This window comes from Gigantopelta aegis, chromosome 8, assembly GCF_016097555.1.
Source record: "Gigantopelta aegis isolate Gae_Host chromosome 8, Gae_host_genome, whole genome shotgun sequence".
Lineage (NCBI taxonomy): Eukaryota > Metazoa > Mollusca > Gastropoda > Neomphalida > Peltospiridae > Gigantopelta > Gigantopelta aegis.
This window is the reverse complement of record NC_054706.1, coordinates 80,828,894-80,850,253: the sequence shown is the minus strand read 5'-3', so window position 1 is coordinate 80,850,253 and position 21,360 is coordinate 80,828,894. Positions and strand designations below refer to the sequence as shown.

At 38.0% G+C, this 21,360-nt stretch overlaps 1 protein-coding gene across 1 annotated transcript in view; it reads left to right on the top strand.

The window, feature by feature from the left end:
- LOC121378763 (intraflagellar transport protein 27 homolog) overlaps nt 1-21,360 on the top strand; it is a 42,047-nt gene that overhangs the window by 5,674 nt on the left and 15,013 nt on the right. Inside the window, exons 3-4 of the mRNA XM_041507065.1 lie at nt 15,048-15,107; nt 17,665-17,724. Coding sequence (XP_041362999.1) covers nt 15,048-15,107; nt 17,665-17,724 — 120 coding nt within the window. The remainder of the gene's footprint in view (nt 1-15,047; nt 15,108-17,664; nt 17,725-21,360) is intronic.

The window sequence follows — 21,360 nt, the reverse complement described above, 5'->3', positions numbered from 1 at the left end:
GGTGTTCACTTCTCTATCAAAAGTTCGGTGCACCTCGAACTTTTACCTTGCCGGAAGTTATTTGCTTAGTACTAACTAAAGCACCATGTTCACAATGCAGGGGGCAGTGTCAGTATGTTTGTGAAGGGATGTTCCACAATGAAGATGGAAAGTATAAAGGTATGTAATATAAATTATGATAGTAATCTGTATTTAGCAACCACAATTATAGGTTTTACATAACTTGAAAGCACTGTAGTAGCCAGCAATTTTGATTGATGGGTATGTGGGGTGGGCACCCATTTCCCTCCAATGTTTTATATGTGCAGGTGGTGGCACTGGTGGGGGATTTTAGAAAACAAACTTATAAAGGCAAACAAATTCCTGATTGGGGATGGAGCATTGCCCCCACCCCCACCCCCACCCCCACACACTTACCAACCCCCTGCGGCAAATGATAATCTTCTTAAGATAATTTTAAGGCCTAAAATTTGAGTTTCACAGTATCACTGATATTGTTTAAAATTATATATTATAACATTAAATAATTACTCAGTATGTAAGAGCAATATCAGTATATTGCATGAATAAAATAAATTGTGATTCAATTTGTTAACATCTTCTTTCAGTTACATGAAGAGAGTGAGGCACATAAGACTGCTGTCCTAAAGAAAATGGGAGAAGCTACCCCAGGGACAACATAATAATTATAATTTAATTACAACAGTTTATAATAAAACTAAAACAAGTTCTGTTTCCTTCTTTTGTGTTGTTATTATTGTTTGTATGATATGATAACATGTTTTTAAACTGCAATTTAAGTTAGTTATTTTTTTTAACGAAATTCGGTTGTGGGCTATTCAAAAGTTGTACAGGCGAGTCAAAGTGTTGCTGTGAGTGGCCCGATCGGCCAGTGAAAAAAAAATCCCAGAATACCAGAGTTGAAATGATGTTTTGTTGTCACAGAATACCAGAGTTGAAATGATGTTCTGTTACAGAATACCAGAGTTGAAATGATGTTCTGTTGTTACAGAATACCGCAGTTGAAATGATGTTCTGTTGTTACAGAATACCGCAGTTGAAATGATGTTATGTTCTGTTGTTACAGAATACCACAGTTGAAATGATGTTCTATTGTTACAGAATACCACAGTTGAAATGATGTTCTGTTGTTACAGAATACCGCAGTTGAAATGATGTTCTGTTGTTACAGAATACCACAGTTGAAATGATGTTATGTTCTGTTGTTACAGAATACCACAGTTGAAATGATGTTCTGTTGTTACAGAATACCGCAGTTGAAATGATGTTATGTTCTGTTGTTACAGAATACCACAGTTGAAATGATGTTCTGTTGTTACAGAATACTACAGTTGAAATGATGTTATGTTCTGTTGTTACAGAATACCACAGTTGAAATGATGTTCTGTTGTTACAGAATACCACAGTTGAAATGATGTTCTGTTGTTACAGAATACCGCAGTTGAAATGATGTTATGTTCTGTTGTTACAGAATACTACAGTTGAAATGATGTTCTGTTGTTACAGAATACCACAGTTGAAATGATGTTCTGTTGTTACAGAATACCACAGTTGAAATGATGTTCTGTTACAGAATACCACAGTTGAAATGATGTTATGTTCTGTTGTTACAGAATACCACAGTTGAAATGATGTTCTGTTGTTACAGAATACCACAGTTGAAATGATGTTCTGTTGTTACAGAATACCACAGTTGAAATGATGTTATGTTCTGTTGTTACAGAATACCACAGTTGAAATGATGTTCTGTTGTTACAGAATACCACAGTTGAAATGATGTTCTGTTGTTACAGAATACCACAGTTGAAATGATGTTCTGTTGTTACAGAATACTACAGTTGAAATGATGTTTTATTGTTACAGAATACCACAGTTGGAATGAAAGAAATGTTTTATTTAATGACGCACTCAACACATTTTATTTACGGTTATATGGTGTCAGACATATGGTTAAGGACCACACAGATTTTGAGAGGAAACCCGCTGTCGCCACTACATGGGCTACTCTTTTCCGATTAGCAGCAAGGGATCTTTTATTTGCGCTTCCCACAGGCAGGATAGCACAAACCATGGCCTTTGTTGAACCAGTTATGGATCACTGGTCGGTGCAAGTGGTTTACACCTACCCATTGAGCCATGCGGAACACTCACTCAGGGTTTGGACAGTTGAAATGTTGTTTTATTGTTACAAAATACCAGAGTTGAAATGTTGTTTTATTGTTACAAAATACCTCATTTGAAATGATGTTCTGTTGATACAGAATACCGTTGAAATGTTGTTTTATTGTTACAGAATACCACAGTTGAAATGATGTTCTGTTGTTACAGAATACCGCAGTTGAAATGTTGTTTTATTGTTACAGAATACCGCAGTTGAAATGATGTTCTGTTGTTACAGAATACCACAGTTGAAATGATGTTCTGTTGTTACAGAATACCACATTTGAAATGATGTTCTGTTGTTACAGAATACCACAGTTGAAATGATGTTTTATTGTTACAGAATACCGCAGTTGAAATGATGTTCTGTAGTTACAGAATACCACAGTTGAAATGATGTTCTGTTGTTACAGAATACCACAGTTGAAATGTTGTTTTATTGTTACAGAATACCGCAGTTGAAATAATGTTCTGTTGTTACAGAATACCACAGTTGAAATTATGTTTTATTGTTACAGAATACCGCAGTTGAAATGATGTTCTGTTGTTACAGAATACCACAGTTGAAATGATGTTCTGTTGTTACAGAATACCACAGTTGAAATGTTGTTTTATTGTTACAGAATACCGCAGTTGAAATGTTGTTCTGTTGTTACAGAATACCACAGTTGAAATGATGTTCTGTTGTTACAGAATACCACAGTTGAAATGATGTTCTGTTGTTACAGAATACCACAGTTGAAATGTTGTTTTATTGTTACAGAATACCACAGTTGAAATGATGTTCTGTTGTTATAGAATACCACAGTTGAAATGATGTTCTGTTGTTACAGAATACCACAGTTGAAATGTTGTTTTATTGTTACAGAATACCACAGTTGAAATGATGTTCTGTTGTTACAGAATACCACAGTTGAAATGATGTTCTGTTGTTACAGAATACCACAGTTGAAATGTTGTTTTATTGTTACAGAATACCATTCTGTTGTTACAGAATACCACAGTTGAAATGTTGTTTTATTGTTACAGAATACCACAGTTGAAATGATGTTTTGTCATTACAGATAGATGGGGGTGATAAAATGTTATTTTTGAAATTCAGTACGAAACCATTACTATCATGTTATGTGTTCGAATACCTTTCCAAAGAGTTATAAAACGTGTTTAGCGTCATTTTTGACCCCTACCAATGTCAAATGTAAGTTTATAACAATTCGTAATTGGAAAATGGGTCATAAATGTGTTAACATCTTGTTATAAAACGTTTGTTATTACTTAAATATGCTTTAATGAGTTACCAAAATGTTTATTAATATTTTTTGTTCCATGACTGGTATAGGCAAAGACCATGGTATGTGCTGTTCTGTGTGGGAGAATGCTTATAAAAATATATTTTGCTACAAATGAAAATGCTTATAAAAATACATCTCGCTACTAATGGAAAATGTAGTGGCTTTCGTCTGAAGAGATGTTACAATTACCAAAAGTTTGACATCAGTGTGTTCTAATGGAGTTGTTAAACAAAGTAAAAGGGTTTGTTTTGTATATGGATAATATTGAATATAATGGTAGTCTGTAAGTCAGTATATTTTTCTAAAGTATTCAAGCATAGCTGCAGAATTGGAATCTAATCTCTTGTCTAGCAAAGTCTTTAGAACAATATTGTACACCTTTGCTGTTTTGACACAAGTCTTGCTGACAATTTTAGCACAAATCGGCTAAAGGTATTTTCAGACTTTATACACACATTTATTTTTCAGGGGCACGAGCACGGTTGCCTGTCAATTCAATTTCTGAGATGTCACTCACTGCACCCTTTGTTTCAACAAACACTCAAATCTATTTTTTTAGACTGAATATAATGCGAAGTTTAACATAATATACATGTGATACAGCTACAGGGAAGTATTTCTAGAATATTCAGGGCTCAAAGTTAATGGCAGCAATGATGGCAATTGCTGTTGGTGACATATAAACTGCCGTTGGTTGGGGGCTTCACCAATGGCACTTTTATGCAGCCAGATAAAAATTAAATTAAAAATGTACAAAACGTGTAGGAACATTATCTGCCAGTATTTAACATTGGCGTTTGGGTCTTGGTTGGAATTAATGGATGTTTAGTTAGTACCTCTCGATGGAACTAGTCATGCACGTACCCTGTGTAGTTGTATGGTATACGTTCTCACTGCATTTTGCCTCCTCCCTTTCGTGTTATGCTGCTCCTTTTCACATTTGGCAGCCCCATTTGGTTTTCTGTGCCCCTCTTTATTTTTCGGCATCCTGTTATAATTTACAGCATCCAGTTCCGCTATTTCAAAATGCACACTTTTTTCTCACTGAAAAACATCGATCAGTCTGCACACTGGACATCAAAGGAAACAAACTGTGTTGTGTACAAAAGCGCAACTGACGAAAAACTTCAGTAGCTTACGGCAGTGACCGTAACGTAATTTAACACTGTTTTTTAACAGTCTCTGTTGTGTCCCACACCAGTATCCATTTGTATGTTTGATACACACAATAAAAGTTTTATTTTATTTTAGCAATGAAAACATTTAATTTTTTATCGTTTTGGCAATCTCTGACTGAAAAACCACTTATTTGGCGCAAAATTTGTCACATGAACGGAACGGTCATAATTCTGTCTTTTGTGTCCACTGATTCTTGTCTGATATTTTATCCTCAATTGCATATTTAAATGGTCGTAACTGATGATTTGTACTTACTGTCATTTGTTTATTCAGCAATTCTTTATAAAATCTTAGAAACGGTTTAAATTAAAAAAAATTAGGGGGGGGGGGGGATAGCACTGCTTATAAAAACAATGGAAGTGGTAGAGTTCATTATTAAAATAATTTATCTTGGGTGCCAAATAGTATATTCACCCCCTTTACAAAAACAAAACTTTTTATCAGCTGATAATAACAATGTGATCGATTCACTCGATGGAAATAAAATAAACAGAAAAATGTTATCCCACAATAGGGGATCACTTAAAAAAAATCTCTTGATTATTTTTCAGATATTTTAAAATCTTTATTAAAATAATATTATTAAAACTTTTAATCGGTTTAGCAAAACGAATACCCGTGAATGTCAGATCGACACTCCCGTTTTAACTGAATTACGTTTAACTAACAGTGCAGAAAAGATAAGGCAGCTTGTACATCGTACCAACCTTTCAGTACCAGATACTAAGGGGCAAAGTAAGGGGTAGTGAGGGGCAAAGAAAGGGGTACTGAGGGGCAAAGTAAGGGGTACTGAGGGGCAAAGTACGGGGTAGGTATTTCCACAAAGTCGACCAACACACAACGATATACGCTAACCAAACATTCCCTTAATTTTTTTGTTTTTTAGTGGGGGGGGGGGGGGGGTCTTCTTTTTTTTCTTTTTCTTTTTGGGGTCTGCTTGACCACCCTCCTTTAATTTTCACCCAGCGAGAACACACTATACAATTTAGTGTCATCCATAGAACAATTTTCATGTCATATTCACTGAAAACTTGGTCAACTTTGTCTCAGAAACACCAGGCTCCTTTAAATGTTGGCTTATGCCAGTAATCCATGATTTCATTTATAATAAATTCTTGTTTATTGATGTTTATTGACATAAATTGAAGAAATGTGACTACATGTACATACAGAAAAATAACCTTTCAGTGAAGTTTATTTTCTGCAAAAGTCTGCCCTTTCACCGACTGCAATTTGTTTTTTTAATTGCCGTGGGTGATAAATTCTTAAGTTCGAGCCCTCGTATTTACTTGGGTAAAACTAATGGGGCCCATTCCTTTATAATAATTTGTGAAAACAAGGCAGTGGGGTATTTGGTTTGGAAATAAATGATTCTTTTTTAAGAAGGTTTTTTTTTCACTCTCCGGGATATTTGAAAAATGAAAGTTTGTATATTATACACATTAAGGGACATAGGTATTTTAAACAAATAAAATACAGAAAGCAACAACAGTTTCCAACTTTCCTTTGAACGGTACTACATGACTATTTCATGTTCAGAGTATTTGAATTGTAAGTAACACCTAAAAGAAATAGAAGAATTGCACACAAGAGGAAGAAAACAAAAGTTGATGATTATCTAAATACTTAAATAGTATAAATGTTCTTCATTCATGATTATCTAAATACTTAAATAGTATAAATGTTCTTCATTCATTCATTTCATTCATTCATTTCAACTTATTTTCGTGCTTATATCCAATTAAGTTTCAAGCACACTAAAGTACTAATCAAAATTATACCCAGGTGATTTTCCAGTCATATATTAGTCATTTTTGGTACCGGTTGTTGGAATACCAGAACAGGTCATGATAATACTGAAACATTTTTATGGTTTTTATTCCAGGTAGTCTTATAACTAATATGTAAGACTGGAAAATTACGTGGGTATAATTTTGATTAGTACTTTAGTCTGTTTGCCAGGGCACTTAACCTTGCATTTCGGTGCTGATTGAGGATTCGAGGGGTGCAAAGTTTGCACCCTTCAGCATTTTGAAATATTCAAGATGGCTTCCAAAACATTGAACTGGCAGTATCTCGGATACTACATCACCTAGAATATAATTTTTGAGGTCTATGACTGGGGTTTAGGGATCACGGAATTTAGTTATAACTATCACAAGGTAACCAAGGCATTACATCACCATTTAAATCTAAGATGGCCACCACTATAGCTGCCAAAACATGAAAATGGTAATTTTTCACTTACGCCAAAACTTTGGATGTCTCTCATTGGACTTTATTGGTAATAACATTCATTGATAACAACCTGTTGTTAACTAGGACATTGCACCATCATTTGAATCCAAGATGGCCACCAAAATGGCTGCCAAAAGAGAACATGTGGCCAAATCTTGCCTTCTACTTTAACCAAAAGAATCAAGTTTTATTTTAATTACAGATTCCTAGAAAATACCAAATGACCAATGATAATTAATGTTTCATACTTCATTCAACCTCCAAACTTTCATTATCCTGGTATCGACTATTTAAGACCACTTCTTTGGTAAATAGGTTGTTGCAAATGTTTGTTCCACAACAGCTACAGAAACCTGTACACGATAGCTGTGCTGCAAACACTATTTTGCAGTTAAAAAGGGTGTTTCAGTGGAACATCCGCAATTAATCAGCATCATAATTTCAGGAGGTTTGACTCCAGATGAACAAGTATACAATGGTAATGTACGCCCTGTCATGGAATAGGGATCATCCACCTTTGCAAGTGCAGCTAAAACAAACACAACATCTAGAAACAATCCAGAATATGGGTCTCCGTATCATCACTGGAGGAATAGGAAGCACACCAATCACTGCCATGGAATCAATGTCTAGTCTGCACAGCCTACATGAGAGAAGAAAAGAAAAGGTACTTATACAGGCAGAAAAATACAAGAGACTGGAAACGCACCCAACCAGAAAATACAAGATCCAAATATCAACAGACTCGAGCGCAGTAGCTTCAGACACCTATCAAAACAACTTTCAACTGAAAATCAAGACATCATCTCCAGAAAGCCAGAAGAATGGGAAATCCTGACTCCATACACTAGAGATGAAAAGGAAACCCAAGACATCACTGTCTGCCTGAACATCCCTGGCGTTGAAACAAAAGTGCACCAATCAGTTATGGCACAGAAAGCACTGACACTTGAAGACCTAAGTACTCACTATCCAACAGAGCACTGAATTCATGTCTACTCCGATGGATCATCACAAGGTGGAGGGGCTGGTGCATACATCCAATATCCGGATGGAACAACTAAGTCACTATCAGCCCCAACAGGCCAGCTGTCAACAAACTACAGATCTGAGCAACAAGCAGCCACTCAAGCAATGTATCTTCTCATAGAACAAGTCATATCAAACACTAACATCATTTTCCTCATTGACTGCAAATCAGTACTTCAGTCAGTCCAAAATGAGTCCCATGATAATTCCACCAGAAATTTCAAACACCAGCTCAGCATCATATCCAGAACCAACAATGCTGCACTCGAGTGGATTCCAGCACTCTGGAATCCCAGGAAACGAGTCTGCAGACAAACTAGCCAAACAAGCATCTGAATGTCAACAACATCGTCACCGAGTGTCACTTCCAGAGATGAAGACTCTCATAAAAGGAAGTTCAACACAGCCTGGAAAACAAGGACAGGAAGTATTTACCCAAGTTACCCCATCATACACCTACACCGACGAGAACAAACAATGATATTCAGGCTGAGGACAGGGCACTGCAGACTCGGTGCACATCTCTATAAACTCAGTGGTAACAACACCTCACTGCCACTGTAACACTGAACCCCAAACTCCAGAGCATGCACTGCAAAGATGTCCAACATATGACAGTATCAGAGAAAACATTTGGCCACAACCCAGAACAATGGGAGAAAAACTTTGGGGCAAAAAACACGACCTGCTGCTGACTGTGGAGTTCATGGCAGCGGTAAAACTCACGATTTGAATTCAAGAAGCATAAAGAAACTGAACGCAGAAGAAGAAGATGACGACTCCAGATGGAAGAGTTATTGGGGAATGAGTTGTCGATGCTTCATCTCTTGACCAACCAAAGTCTGTTGGGTCTGCATCGGGTGGGTCCTAATTCTCGCAAAAGGCTTCTGATCTCAGTAAGAGGGATTTCATCTTCGGGGTCTGTGTCGGGTGGGGTTTTTTCCCATTTGTTTCAACCACATTTCGTACCTAACATGTGACAGACTGTTGTATTTATTAATGCCATAGCAAGCAGCAACAAATTCTGTGACTTTTTCTATGACATCATCCATACTGGAAGTTACATTGGCAAGTTTAGTAAGTTTATGTCCTTTAGAAAGACCTTTGATGACTGTTTCTTTTTGGATACCCACATCATAGCCACAGTGTCACAGCCTGAGATGATATGGGCTGCTAGCCGATTTAGTGTAATTAATTCATGCTTTATTGCAGTTGCTCCAATGTCTATTATAGTTCTAGTCGTACTAGTTCCTTCCATCAGCAAATCACATAACAGTTTGCTGCAAACGTAATAATACACCAGCAAGATAAAAACAACTGTGTCATCTGAAATAACTAATGCAGTTTGCTCCTTGTAACAGCTGCCATCGTTTGCTGTGGAATGATCACATCGGCTTCTTTGTGAGTTGTTTTCAAGTCTTCTCTTTGTATGAAAAGTCCTATGAAAGATTCTATTGGAACTGATTCGGATCCTGTGACAGGAAGACTTGTAGTTGTCATATTACCAGTCACCTGAAGATTATTTACTCTTATGAAGTAGCTGCTGACAGATTATATCAGTTAGCTGAACCATGTTTTCTGTACATGTAAGGAGACAACTTGTTGTGGTGGAAGTGGAGTTCATGGAAGTAGTTTATACTGCCTGCTAACTTTGATTCCTGTACAGCTATTCCTAGTACCACTCTTGATGCTGTATGGATCACACTGGATATTTTGCATGGTCTCCCCCTGCAATTTTTGTTTTAGAAATAGATTTTATATATGAAAAGACTGAAATTTAAAATTTTAACCTTTATTCTTCCGGCAAGAGTTTTTTTTTATTTGCAGCTCAAATTTATCATGTTCAGTTTTATAATGTAATGAGTGTGCTATTTTTACCAATGCAGTGATGGTTATAAATTACCTGGGCACCATTTTCCTTTTCAAACAAGCTACAAACAATTCATTAGAACCTTGCAGTATATGGGGTTTTTCAGATACACTTCAGATTTTAGCAGCAAAAATTTATGGAAAAAACCCTAAAATGAAATGTCAGTCACATTTAAGCAGTGGGCATGGAGGAAACAATTTGACTGTTTGTGGGTGTGTTGAGGCCAATCCAGGTCCAATCAGCATGAAACAATTTGACTGTTTGTGGGTGTGTTGAGGCCAATCCAGGTCCAATCAGCATGAAACAATTTGACTGTTTGTGGGTGTGTTGAGGCCAATCCAGGTCCAATCAGCATGAAACAATTTGACTGTTTGTGGGTGTGTTGAGGCCAATCCAGGTCCAATCAGCATGAAACAATTTGACTGTTTGTGGGTGTGTTGAGGCCAATCCAGGTCCAATCAGCATGAAACAATTTGACTGTTTGTGGGTGTGTTGAGGCCAATCCAGGTCCAATCAGCATGAAACAATTTGACTGTTTGTGGGTGTGTTGAAGCCAATCCAGGTCCAATCAGCATGAAACAATTTGACTGTTTGTGGGTGTGTTGAAGCCAATCCAGGTCCAATCAGCATGAAACAATTTGACTGTTTGTGGGTGTGTTGAGGCCAATCCAGGTCCAATCAGCATGAAACAATTTGACTGTTTGTGGGTGTGTTGAAGCCAATCCAGGTCCAATCAGCATGAAACCATCCCTCGATGCTTTCTAAGATAGTGAAACATCAGAAAGTGACAAATGTCGAATGCGCAAATGTGTAACCTAGCTGTTCTGCTTTCAAGCAAATCAACCGCCAGAAGTGGCATTCTGTTACAGGAAGAAACTCCAAAGTTTTGCATTTGCCAGACAATTGAGATGCACTTTCTGCAATCAGAAGACTCTTTCCTATATACAACATACATGTTCTTGCTTTTCCAACATCAGTCTGTCCATCTTGTCTCAGAAATTTGGTCAATCCAGACTCCAAACATAACTTCTCTAACAAACGGAAGTCCCAGATTAAAGAACAGCTGGAAAGAGCATTTGATATTCAAAAAACCAGGTCTGAACAAAAAGATCCAAATTTAATTAACAGTCCTTCAGACATTATCAAGAAGAAAGATGCACCTTCATTAAACATCAACAAACTAATATCTCCGCATTGAAGAAAACGCACTGTGATAAACATATCATCAGCAAGTATTAATCTTAATGATGCATTTGCAATGAGTTCTGCGATGAGGTCCACAGGAAGAGGTTTAGCCCATAGTTTGGAATCACTTGGTCTTGAAGATGATGGGTACAGCTCATGTTCGGATTCGGAAATAAGTGAAATGAGTTCAATTGATGAATCAAATTGTTCCTACGAAAAATAATAAATTTGTTTTCATTCATTAACCATTTTTTTTACATTATGTCTTATGACATGTTATACCTTAAGTAAATTGTATTATTTTTTGCTGAAAATTGGTGACATTTGTTGGTAGATTAACAAAGGAAAGAGATAAATTAATTAAACAACTTCAAATGGAAGTAAAAAAAAATAAAAGCCAGAAATGTAAAGTCTTGCATATGGTCACTTGTTGGCCAATGAATAATTCACAGTACTGAACAGCCATCAATGACGGTGACTTAACGTATTTGCGAGATTCTAATGGAAACGTCTACTTGCAGGGCTTTCTTCATGGTTGACTTTGTCTTGGTTATATGCATTTTATCGTGGTCTCCAAAGAGCATCATTGGGATGTGAGCCAACTCGTACTGCAAGATTTCCTGAAGGCTTATATCACGTCAGTTCATCAGAGCCATCTCAGTGTTGAGTATTCCATTTGAATTAACTTTGACGTGCTTCTTGCTAGCAGCCATCGTCAACACCCTTTTAACCAAAGAACCATAGAAGCCGTCTGACCAGCTTGCATCATATTTTCACATCTGATGTTTTCCCATGGTGACTGCATCATCAACATTTACAGTGGTAGGACATATTGACTTTCTGCAAGACCGGCCTCGGTGGTGTAGTGGTTACGCCATCGGACTTCTGGCTGGTAGGTACTGGGTTCATATCCCATCTGAAGCAATGGTGGATTTTTCATGCCAGTACCGGCTCCCAACCCAGAGTGAGTGCACCGCTAGGCTTAATGGGTAGGTGCAAGGCCACATACACCGAGTTTCATCCACTTCACGGGTGTGATTATGGGTGTGTCTCCCGAGTGTATGACCCCACATGGGGGATGATTACCCAGCATACACTGCAGGTACCCCAGGCTCGGATGATACCGAGATTGCTCAACTGACAGCAAGCGTGGAGCACGGACCTGTCAAGTAGTCCCATAACGAAATGGAAATACTGCGGCTTCACCATTCATCTCATCAACATCCATGTTTGTAATGTTCAAAAATACAAAAAATGTTCTTTTCTCTCTATTAAATGTTTGTGGTGTTTAAAAAAAAGAAAAAAAAAGAAACAACAACAACTCATACTGCAAGATTTCCTGAAGGCTTATGTCACGTCAATTCATCAGAGCCATGTCAGTGTTGAGTATTCCATTTGAATTAACTTTGACGTGCTTCTTGCTAGCAGCCATCATCAACACCCTTTTAACCAAAAAACCATAGAAGCCATCTGACCAGCTTGCTTCATATTTTCACATCTGATGTTTTCCCATGGCGACTGCATCATCAACATTTACTGTGGTAGGACATATTGACTTTCTGTGTTTAAGGGGTCCATGCATGTGGCAAGCTTCTATCAGATTCTCTGCAAGCTAGATGGCATTTCCTCCTTGTGAGGTCTGACTGGTATAGAATAGTTACTTGCAGCTCTCATATCTGCTACATCTTTGACGAGTTGTCTACTCGTGTGGAGACTCGGTGCCTACCTCTTGAAAACAGATGGATTAAATGTTATGCCAAAGATTCCACCTTGTCCATGACCATATCTCATGAATATTGTTTTAATGAACATGTCTGACCAAATGCCATTCCTTAAAAAACTATGTTATGTTTGATTTAGAAAGTAATATATGGTTATTTTTTGTCACGGTTACAATTTTAAATGATTGTGTAATGTCCTATTTAGCACAGTGTTGTTATAAATTAATATTGTGACCCATATTGTCCAATCACTGAGGAAGTAACTATTTTCATGTTTAACAGTCATATTGGTGGCCATCTTGGATTTAGATGCAATGCTTTGATTAGCAAAGGGCACTTAAAACTGAATTCCTTGGCCCCTAAAACCCAGTCATAGACCTCAAAGGTTTTATTCTAGGTGATGTAGTATTCGAGATATTGCAATTTATATGTTTTGGTAGCCATCTCGGATGCCATCTTGAATATTTTAAAATGCTCACGGGTGCAAAGTTTGCACCCCCTAGATTCTCAATCAGTACTCATCAAAGGTGCAAAAACCACAAAGATCAATTGTGGGTACCGAACTGCAAGGTTCAGCTAAAAATGAGGGTTTGGCAAACAGACTACACTGTTCTGGACACATACCTCAGCTATGTGGGCTGTCTGTCCAGGACAGTGGGTTAGTTGTTAGTGAGAGAAAAGATGGTGTAGTGATCTTACACCTATCCACTGAGTCATTAAAACTCACTCTGGGTTGGAGTCGGTACCGGGCTGCAAAGGCAGTACCTACCAGACTTATGTCCGATGGCTTAATCATTAACTATATGACACCATGGCTGGTGTAAAATTTTCTACAAACTAGAGCTTTAAGACTAATTATTATATTGTTCACAAATGCTTTAAGAAACTTACATATTGATTATGTTTAAACTCTATTTGTCAGTACATATAACTTCTTTTTTTGTCTTGGCTTATCTGACAATCTGTTACCCCTTCGGGCAACCTGTCAAGTGCATTTTTGCAGGCCTGGTGCCAGTGATAGTAAGATTATTATTTTGGTACCTTAATGTATCATATAGGCTCAAAACAAAACATTTTATGAAACAAAATGTGATCTTTGTGACGTATTTGCTAATCGTGACTTGCCATTTTGACCTCTAAAACTATTCTGGGGATTGGGAGGGGTCAAAAATAAAGCTATTATCAAATGTAATATCAATGGAAAGGTATTTTCAATCTGAACACAGTGACAGTAGTTTCGTTTGGATATTTCATTATCTAAAAAATCAATGTATTTATCACACACACACACACACACACACCCCATTACAGAATACCATAGTTGAAATGATGTTCTGTTACAGAATACCGCATTTGAAATGATGTTCTGTTGTTACAGAATACCACATTTGAAATGATGATTGTTGTTACAGAATACCACATTTGAAATGATGATTGTTGTTACAGAATACCGCATTTGAAATGATGTTTGTTGTTACAGAATACCGCTTTTGAAATGATGTTTGTTGTTACAGAATACCAGAGTTGAAATGATGTTCTGTTGTTACAGAATACCGCATTTGAAATGATGTTTGTTGTTACAGAATACCAGAGTTGAAATGATGTTTGTTGTTACAGAATACCAGAGTTGAAATGATGTTCTGTTGTTACAGAATACCGCATTTGAAATGATGTTTGTTGTTACAGAATACCATAGTTGAAATGATGTTCTGTTACAGAATACCACAGTTGAAATGATGTTTGTTGTTACAGAATACCGCATTTGAAATGATGTTTGTTGTTACAGAATACCGCATTTGAAATGATGTTTGTTGTTACAGAATACTGCATTTGAAATGATGATTGTTGTTACAGAATACCGCATTTGAAATGATGTTTGTTGTTACAGAATACCAGAGTTGAAATGATGTTCTGTTACAGAATACCAGAGTTGAAATGATGTTCTGTTACAGAATACCACAGTTGAAATGATGTTGTTACAGAATACCGCAGTTGAAATGATGTTCTGTTACAGAATACCACAGTTGAAATGATGTTGTTACAGAATACCGCAGTTGAAATGATGTTCTGCTGAATACCGCTGTTGAAATTATATTTTATTGTTACAGAATACCGCTGTTAAAATTAAGTTCTATTGTTACAGAATACCGCTGTTGAAATTATGTTTTATTGTTACAGAATACCGCTGTTGAAATTATGTTTATTGTTACAGAATACCGCCATTGAAATTATATTTTATTGTTACAGAATACCGCTGTTAAAATTAAGTTCTATTGTTACAGAATACCGCCATTGAAATTATGTTTTATTGTTACAGAATACCGCTGTTGAAATTATGTTTTATTGTTACAGAATACCGCAGTTGAAATGATGGTAAAATCAGTGAACATTCCAGATACGCAAGATTCAGTAGTAAGTTAGTTTATAGTCAACTTTATTATTAGTTTTGAAATACACAACATTTTTCAAGTACATTATGTAAGCAGTCAGTGTTTTGCTGTTATTATTTTATAAACATCTGTCATGCACAATGTTAACGTTTGTCAATTAGTACATGCAAGTGGTTAATTAGGTGATTACAGTAGTGGGTGGTTACAGTAGGTGGTGGTTAAAGTAGTGGGTGGTTACAGTAGGTGGTGGTTACAGTAATGGGTGGTTACAGTAGTGAGTTGTTACAGTAGTGGGTTGTTACAGTAGGTGGTGGTTACAGTAGTGGGTGGTTACAGTAGTTGGTGGTTAAGTAGTGGGGTGGTTACAGTAGTGGGTTGTTACAGTAATGGGCTGTTAAGTAGGTGGTGGTTACAGTAGTGGGTGGTTACAGTTGTGGGTGGTTACAGTAGGTGGTGGTTACAGTAGTGGGTGGTTACAGTAGGTGGTGGTTACGTAGTGTGGTTACAGTAGGTGGTGGTTACAGTAGTGGGTGGTTACAGTAGGTGGTGGTTACCGTAGTGTGTGGTTACAGTAGGTGGTGGTTACAGTAGTGTGGTTATAGTAGGTGGTGGTTACAGTAGTGTGTGGTTACAGTAGGTGATGGTTACAGTAGTGTGGTTACAGTAGTGGGTGGTTACAGTAGTGGCTTGTTACAGTAGGTGGTGGTTACAGTAGTGGGTGGTAACAGTAGGTGGTGGTTACAGTAGTGGGTGGTTACAGTAGTTGGTGGTTACAGTAGTGGGTGGTTACAGTAGTGGGTGGTAACAGTAGGTGGTGGTTACCGTAGTGTGTGGTTACAGTAGGTGGTGGTTACAGTAGTGGCTTGTTACAGTAGGTGGTTGGTTACAGTAGTGGGTGGTTAGAGTAGTGGGTAGTAACAGTAGGTGGTGGTTAGAGTAGTGGATTGTTACAGTAGTGGGTGGTTAAAGTAGGTGGTGGTTACAGTAGTGGGTGGTTACAGTAGTGGGTGGTTACAGTAGTGGTTGTTACAGTAGGTGGTTGTTACAGTAGTGGGTGGTTACAGTAGTGGATGGTTACAGTAGTGGGTGGTTACAGTAGGTGGTGGTTACAGTAGGTAGGTGGTGGTTACAGTAGTGGGTGGTTACAGTAGGTGGTGGTTACAGTAGTGGGTGGTAACAGTAGGTGGTGGTTACCGTAGTGTGTGGTTACAGTAGGTGGTGGTTACAGTAGTGGCTTGTTACAGTAGGTGGTTGGTTACAGTAGTGGGTGGTTAGAGTAGTGGGTAGTAACAGTAGGTGGTGGTTAGAGTAGGGGGTGGTTACAGTAGTGGGTGGTTACAGTAGGTGGTGGTTACCGTAGTGGGTGGTTACAGTAGTGGGTGGTTACAGTAGGTGGTGGTTACAGTAGTGGGTGGTTACAGTAGTGGTTGTTACAGTAGGTGGTGGTTACAGTAGTGGGTGGTTACAGTAGGTGATGGTTACAGTAGTGGGTGGTTACAGTAGGTGATGGTTACAGTAGTGGGTGGTTACAGTAGTGGGTGGTTACAGTAGGTAGGTGGTGGTTACAGTAGGTAGGTGGTGGTTACAGTAGTGGGTGGTTACAGTAGGGGGTGGTTACAGTAGGGGGTGGTTACAGTAGTGGGTGGTTACAGTAGGGGGTGGTTACAGTAGTGGGTGGTTACAGTAGTGGTTGTTACAGTAGTGGGTGGTTACAGTAGGTGGTGGTTACAGTAGTGGGTGGTTACAGTAGTGGTTGTTACAGTAGTGGGTGGTTACAGTAGATGGTGGTTAAAGTAGTGTATGGTTACAGTAGATGGTGGTTAAAGTAGTGGGTGGTTACAGTAGTGGGTGGTTACAGTAGGTGGTGGTTACAGTAGTGGGTGGTTACAGTAGATGGTGGTTACAGTAGATGGTGGTTACAGTAGTGGGTGGTTACAGTAGATGGTGGTTACAGTAGTGTGTGGTTACAGTAGTGTATGGTTACAGTAGATGGTGGTTACAGTAGTGGGTGGTTACAGTAGGGGGTGGTTACAGTAGGAGTAGGGGGTGGTTACAGTAGGGGATGGTTACAGTAGTGTGTGGTTACAGTAGGGGATGGTTACAGTAGTGTGTGGTTACAGTAGTGTATGGTTACAGTAGATGGTGGTTACAGTAGTGGGTGGTTACAGTAGTGGGTGGTTACAGTAGTGGGTGGTTACAGTAGATGGTGGTTAAAGTAGTGTATGGTTACAGTAGATGGTGGTTAAAGTAGTGGGTGGTTACAGTAGTGGGTGGTTACAGTAGGTGGTGGTTACAGTAGTGGGTGGTTACAGTAGATGGTGGTTACAGTAGATGGTGGTTACAGTAGTGGGTGGTTACAGTAGTGTATGGTTACAGTAGATGGTGGTTACAGTAGTGGGTGGTTACAGTAGTTCCAGTCTTTAAGCTCTGTTTGTTAGATCTGTGAGGAACTCTTTCCATTCATGTAATGTTGTGTCCTTAAATATATATAGCAGCAGCAACAACAACAAAATAGATTGTTGTGGTTATATACACATTGTTAATTGATAGTATTTGAGTTATATTTGTCTTCGTTTCAGGAAATATTTATGTACGATTCAGCAGGAAAAGAGATATTTACAGAGTCAGTCATGAAATTTGTAAGTTTATTATTATTTTTTTGTCTTTTTGTGTACATTTTGTTTATGAATATAACATGTTTGCAGTGCACCTTTCGTAAAAAGACTGGCCGGAGTTTGTGAGCTGCCATTGTGCATGCGGTTGAGACCAACTGAGTCGTGTTGACTAGAATCACAAAGATTAAATATTGTTTCTTGTTTACAATAGAAGTGTCTGTATAATTAAAGTGACAGAGCCTAGTTTTTGAACACTACAACATATTTTCCAGTATTATAGCCATTTTTTGATAACTCAAATAAGACTTTACTTCTATTTTGTTGCTGAGATTAGCCATTTCCATACATCTGAAGTTTTTCAGGTCATCCTGCTATTTCTAATACCATGAAATGTCGTAGCATATTTTCGAAATTGTCATAAGTCCAAGATATCATAAATACATCGTAGATCCTACAACAGGTTCATACCTGTCATAGACTAGGAACCAATATGGCGGCTTACTTCTAAAATGTCCCAAAGTTGAACTATTTTACCGTCAAAACTTTAAAACAGTGTATTCCAACCTTGACCTTTGACTGCTATGCACCTATTTCAGAAACTTTACCAGTCGATATAATAGAGCCTAATCAGGGTTGTTGAAGAAGGCACAAGTGAAATGCACTTATAGTCCGTCCCATCCTCCTACAAAAATGTTCTTTGTAAATAATTTCAGTTTAGTTTGATGTAAGAAGAAAAGTAAAAGTGTTTTGGCAATCGAGTTGAAATGCATGCATATCTGCACTTTTCCAAATCGCAAAACAAATCAAATCAAATCAAATCAGTTTATTCATAAATCCTTAAACAGCCTGTTAAAATTCAGTGGCATAGGAAGGTGCCAAAAAGCAGGTGTGGTGTGGGGGCACACACATATATAAATATATATAAACCATCACTGCTGCTACTGGATCATGCCAACTTGCCCCTCGCTTCCTATGCCAGTGAAATTATAGTACACCCATAGCATGATTTGTTTGGATATAGGGCTGTGTGTCTCCAGGCGTTACTTTTTATTTATTTATTTTTTGTTTGTATGGTGTATGATTTAGCTTTACATAGCGTTATGGGGGAGAGAGATTGTCTAATTTTGACAAAAATAGCTTTAAGTAATGTTTGAATGGTCCCTTAGACTGTATCCATTTTCTTTCTTGGATTTGTGATTTTTAGTTATAAAGTTTGTTTTGTTTTGGTTAACAACACCAGTAGAGCACATTAACTTATTAATTATTGGCTATTGGATCTCAAACATTTGGTAATTACTGAGGAAACTCGCTACATTTTTCCGTTAGTAGCAAGATATCTTTTATATACATCACACACAGACAGGATAACACATACCACGGTCGGGGGTTTGGATGCTTGCATAGTATCCATTCTGGCATGTCAGCTGTACCGAGATGACGTTAGAGGTAATTTCCTTGACGACGTCACAGAGAAATATCCCATCTTTTCTATCTCCACTTAATGAGAGTTCCCATTTTTGTTTACAACAAATAACGTAAATCACGACACACTATGATATCTTTACGATACCTTCGAAATTCTGTTGTATCTTAAATCTACGACATTCGTATTTTGCTCTTAACCAGCAGCGATATGTCGTAGCTAAAATGACTTTGAAAATACGGGCCCTGGGCTTTAGATCTCACTAACTTGGGCACTTTTCTGATGTAGGAAGGTCTGTTTAGTTCACTACTGTCATTAACATTGGTGGAGAGATGTCAATATTCAGAGATGCATTTCAAGTTATTTTAAGGTAATTCAACTTAACATTTCAGTGGTTTTCAGGTGAAATATTTTGAGGTCAGCATGTTTGTACTTAATTTGGGCGTGATTATTTTGGGCATATGTATTTTGGGTACACCATTTATCACCTTGACTTTGATGCAGTCTAAAGTCCTGAGCAGAATTTGACAAATCCGGTAGCCCGACGCCCGGGGCTAGTGCTTTTTAACACAGGGCTAGTGACAAATGCAAAACCAGTAGCCCAATGTGCTACTGGTTTAAAGAAACCAAACACAGCTAACTCACAATGTTTTTCCTCCACTGACGTAAGTTTGATAAATGTTATTCTGACACTGGTCATCGCATAATGTCAACAAATCAATAAGTATATATTAATATTCAACTTGAACTAGATTTCTATAAAATGCAGTAACAAAAAGTTTCCACATCGTCAATGACAATAATACACACCATACAGACTTTGTTTTCTTTTCGTTTCATGGACAGAAACAACCTTAATAAAATGTGTTTTTTGATTGGTTGTGCAAATCAAGTGGTAGTAAAATCTTGCACATGTTAACAAGGTAACAAAGGTGTGAATGGCCAGTCCCAATTAATTAACAAGCTAGTATAACTTAAGTACAACCCCAGTCATTTTTAGAATTACTGTGTTTGTCTTATTTATCTATTGTCTTCTAATTTATTGCCTCGCTTACTTGCGATAGGGATGTTGGCAAACAGGAAACATAGCCAGCTTGACCTGTTGTTTAACGCATGTAGCAGTTTGGATAACATTTCACATCTGTACAAGATAATACAGGGTTTTTTTTGTCTATTAATTAACGAGTTAAATCTTGCCAATACATTTGTTGATATCTGTCTGACATGGGATATATTGCCCTGTAGGCTATTTGAGCAACTGACATCACCGTTCCTGGTGGCAATTCATTACCAATAACTGAACAAGACAATGCATTATCGTGTTACATTATATTGTGCATTAAATTTTGTTTTGGGTGGTTAGAGAAAGGAGTTTGTTAAACTGCTTACCCACTCCGGATGAGGGGAACACTGGGGGGGGGGGGGGGGGGGGGGGGTTTGGGGGGGTGTGAGTAAAAGCGAAACTGATATTAAAAATATTTTAGTTCTTAGTCAAAACCATCTTACAGTTTCTTTAACATTGAAAAAATAATAATGTTTTAAACTTGAATTTATACTAATGAGCATTAATGTGATGAAACATACTAACTGTCTGGTTTGTGTTGTAGTGGGATCAGCCCTCCATGGTGACATGTCACATACTAACTGTCTGGTTTGTGTTGTAGTGGGACCAGCCCTCCATGGTGACATGTCACATACAACTGTCTGGTTTGTGTTGTAGTGGGACCAGCCCTCCATGGTGACATGTCACATACTAACTGTCTGGTTTGTGTTGTAGTGGAACCAGCCCTCCATGGTGACATGTCACATACTGTCTGGTTTGTGTTGTAGTGGGACCAGCCCTCCATGGTGACATGTCACATACTAACTGTCTGGTTTGTGTTGTAGTGGGACCAGCCCTCCATGGTGACATGTCACATACTGTCTGGTTTGTGTTGTAGTGGGACCAGCCCTCCATGGTGACATGTCACATACCGTCTGGTTTGTGTTGTAGTGGGACCAGCCCTCCATGGTGACATGTCACATACTAACTGTCTGGTTTGTGTTGTAGTGGGACCAGCCCTCTATGGTGACATGTCACATACTAACTGTCTGGTTTGTGTTGTAGTGGAACCAGCCCTCCATGGTGACATGTCACATACTGTCTGGTTTGTGTTGTAGTGGGACCAGCCCTCCATGGTGACATGTCACATACTGTCTGGTTTGTGTTGTAGTGGAACCAGCCCTCCATGGTGACA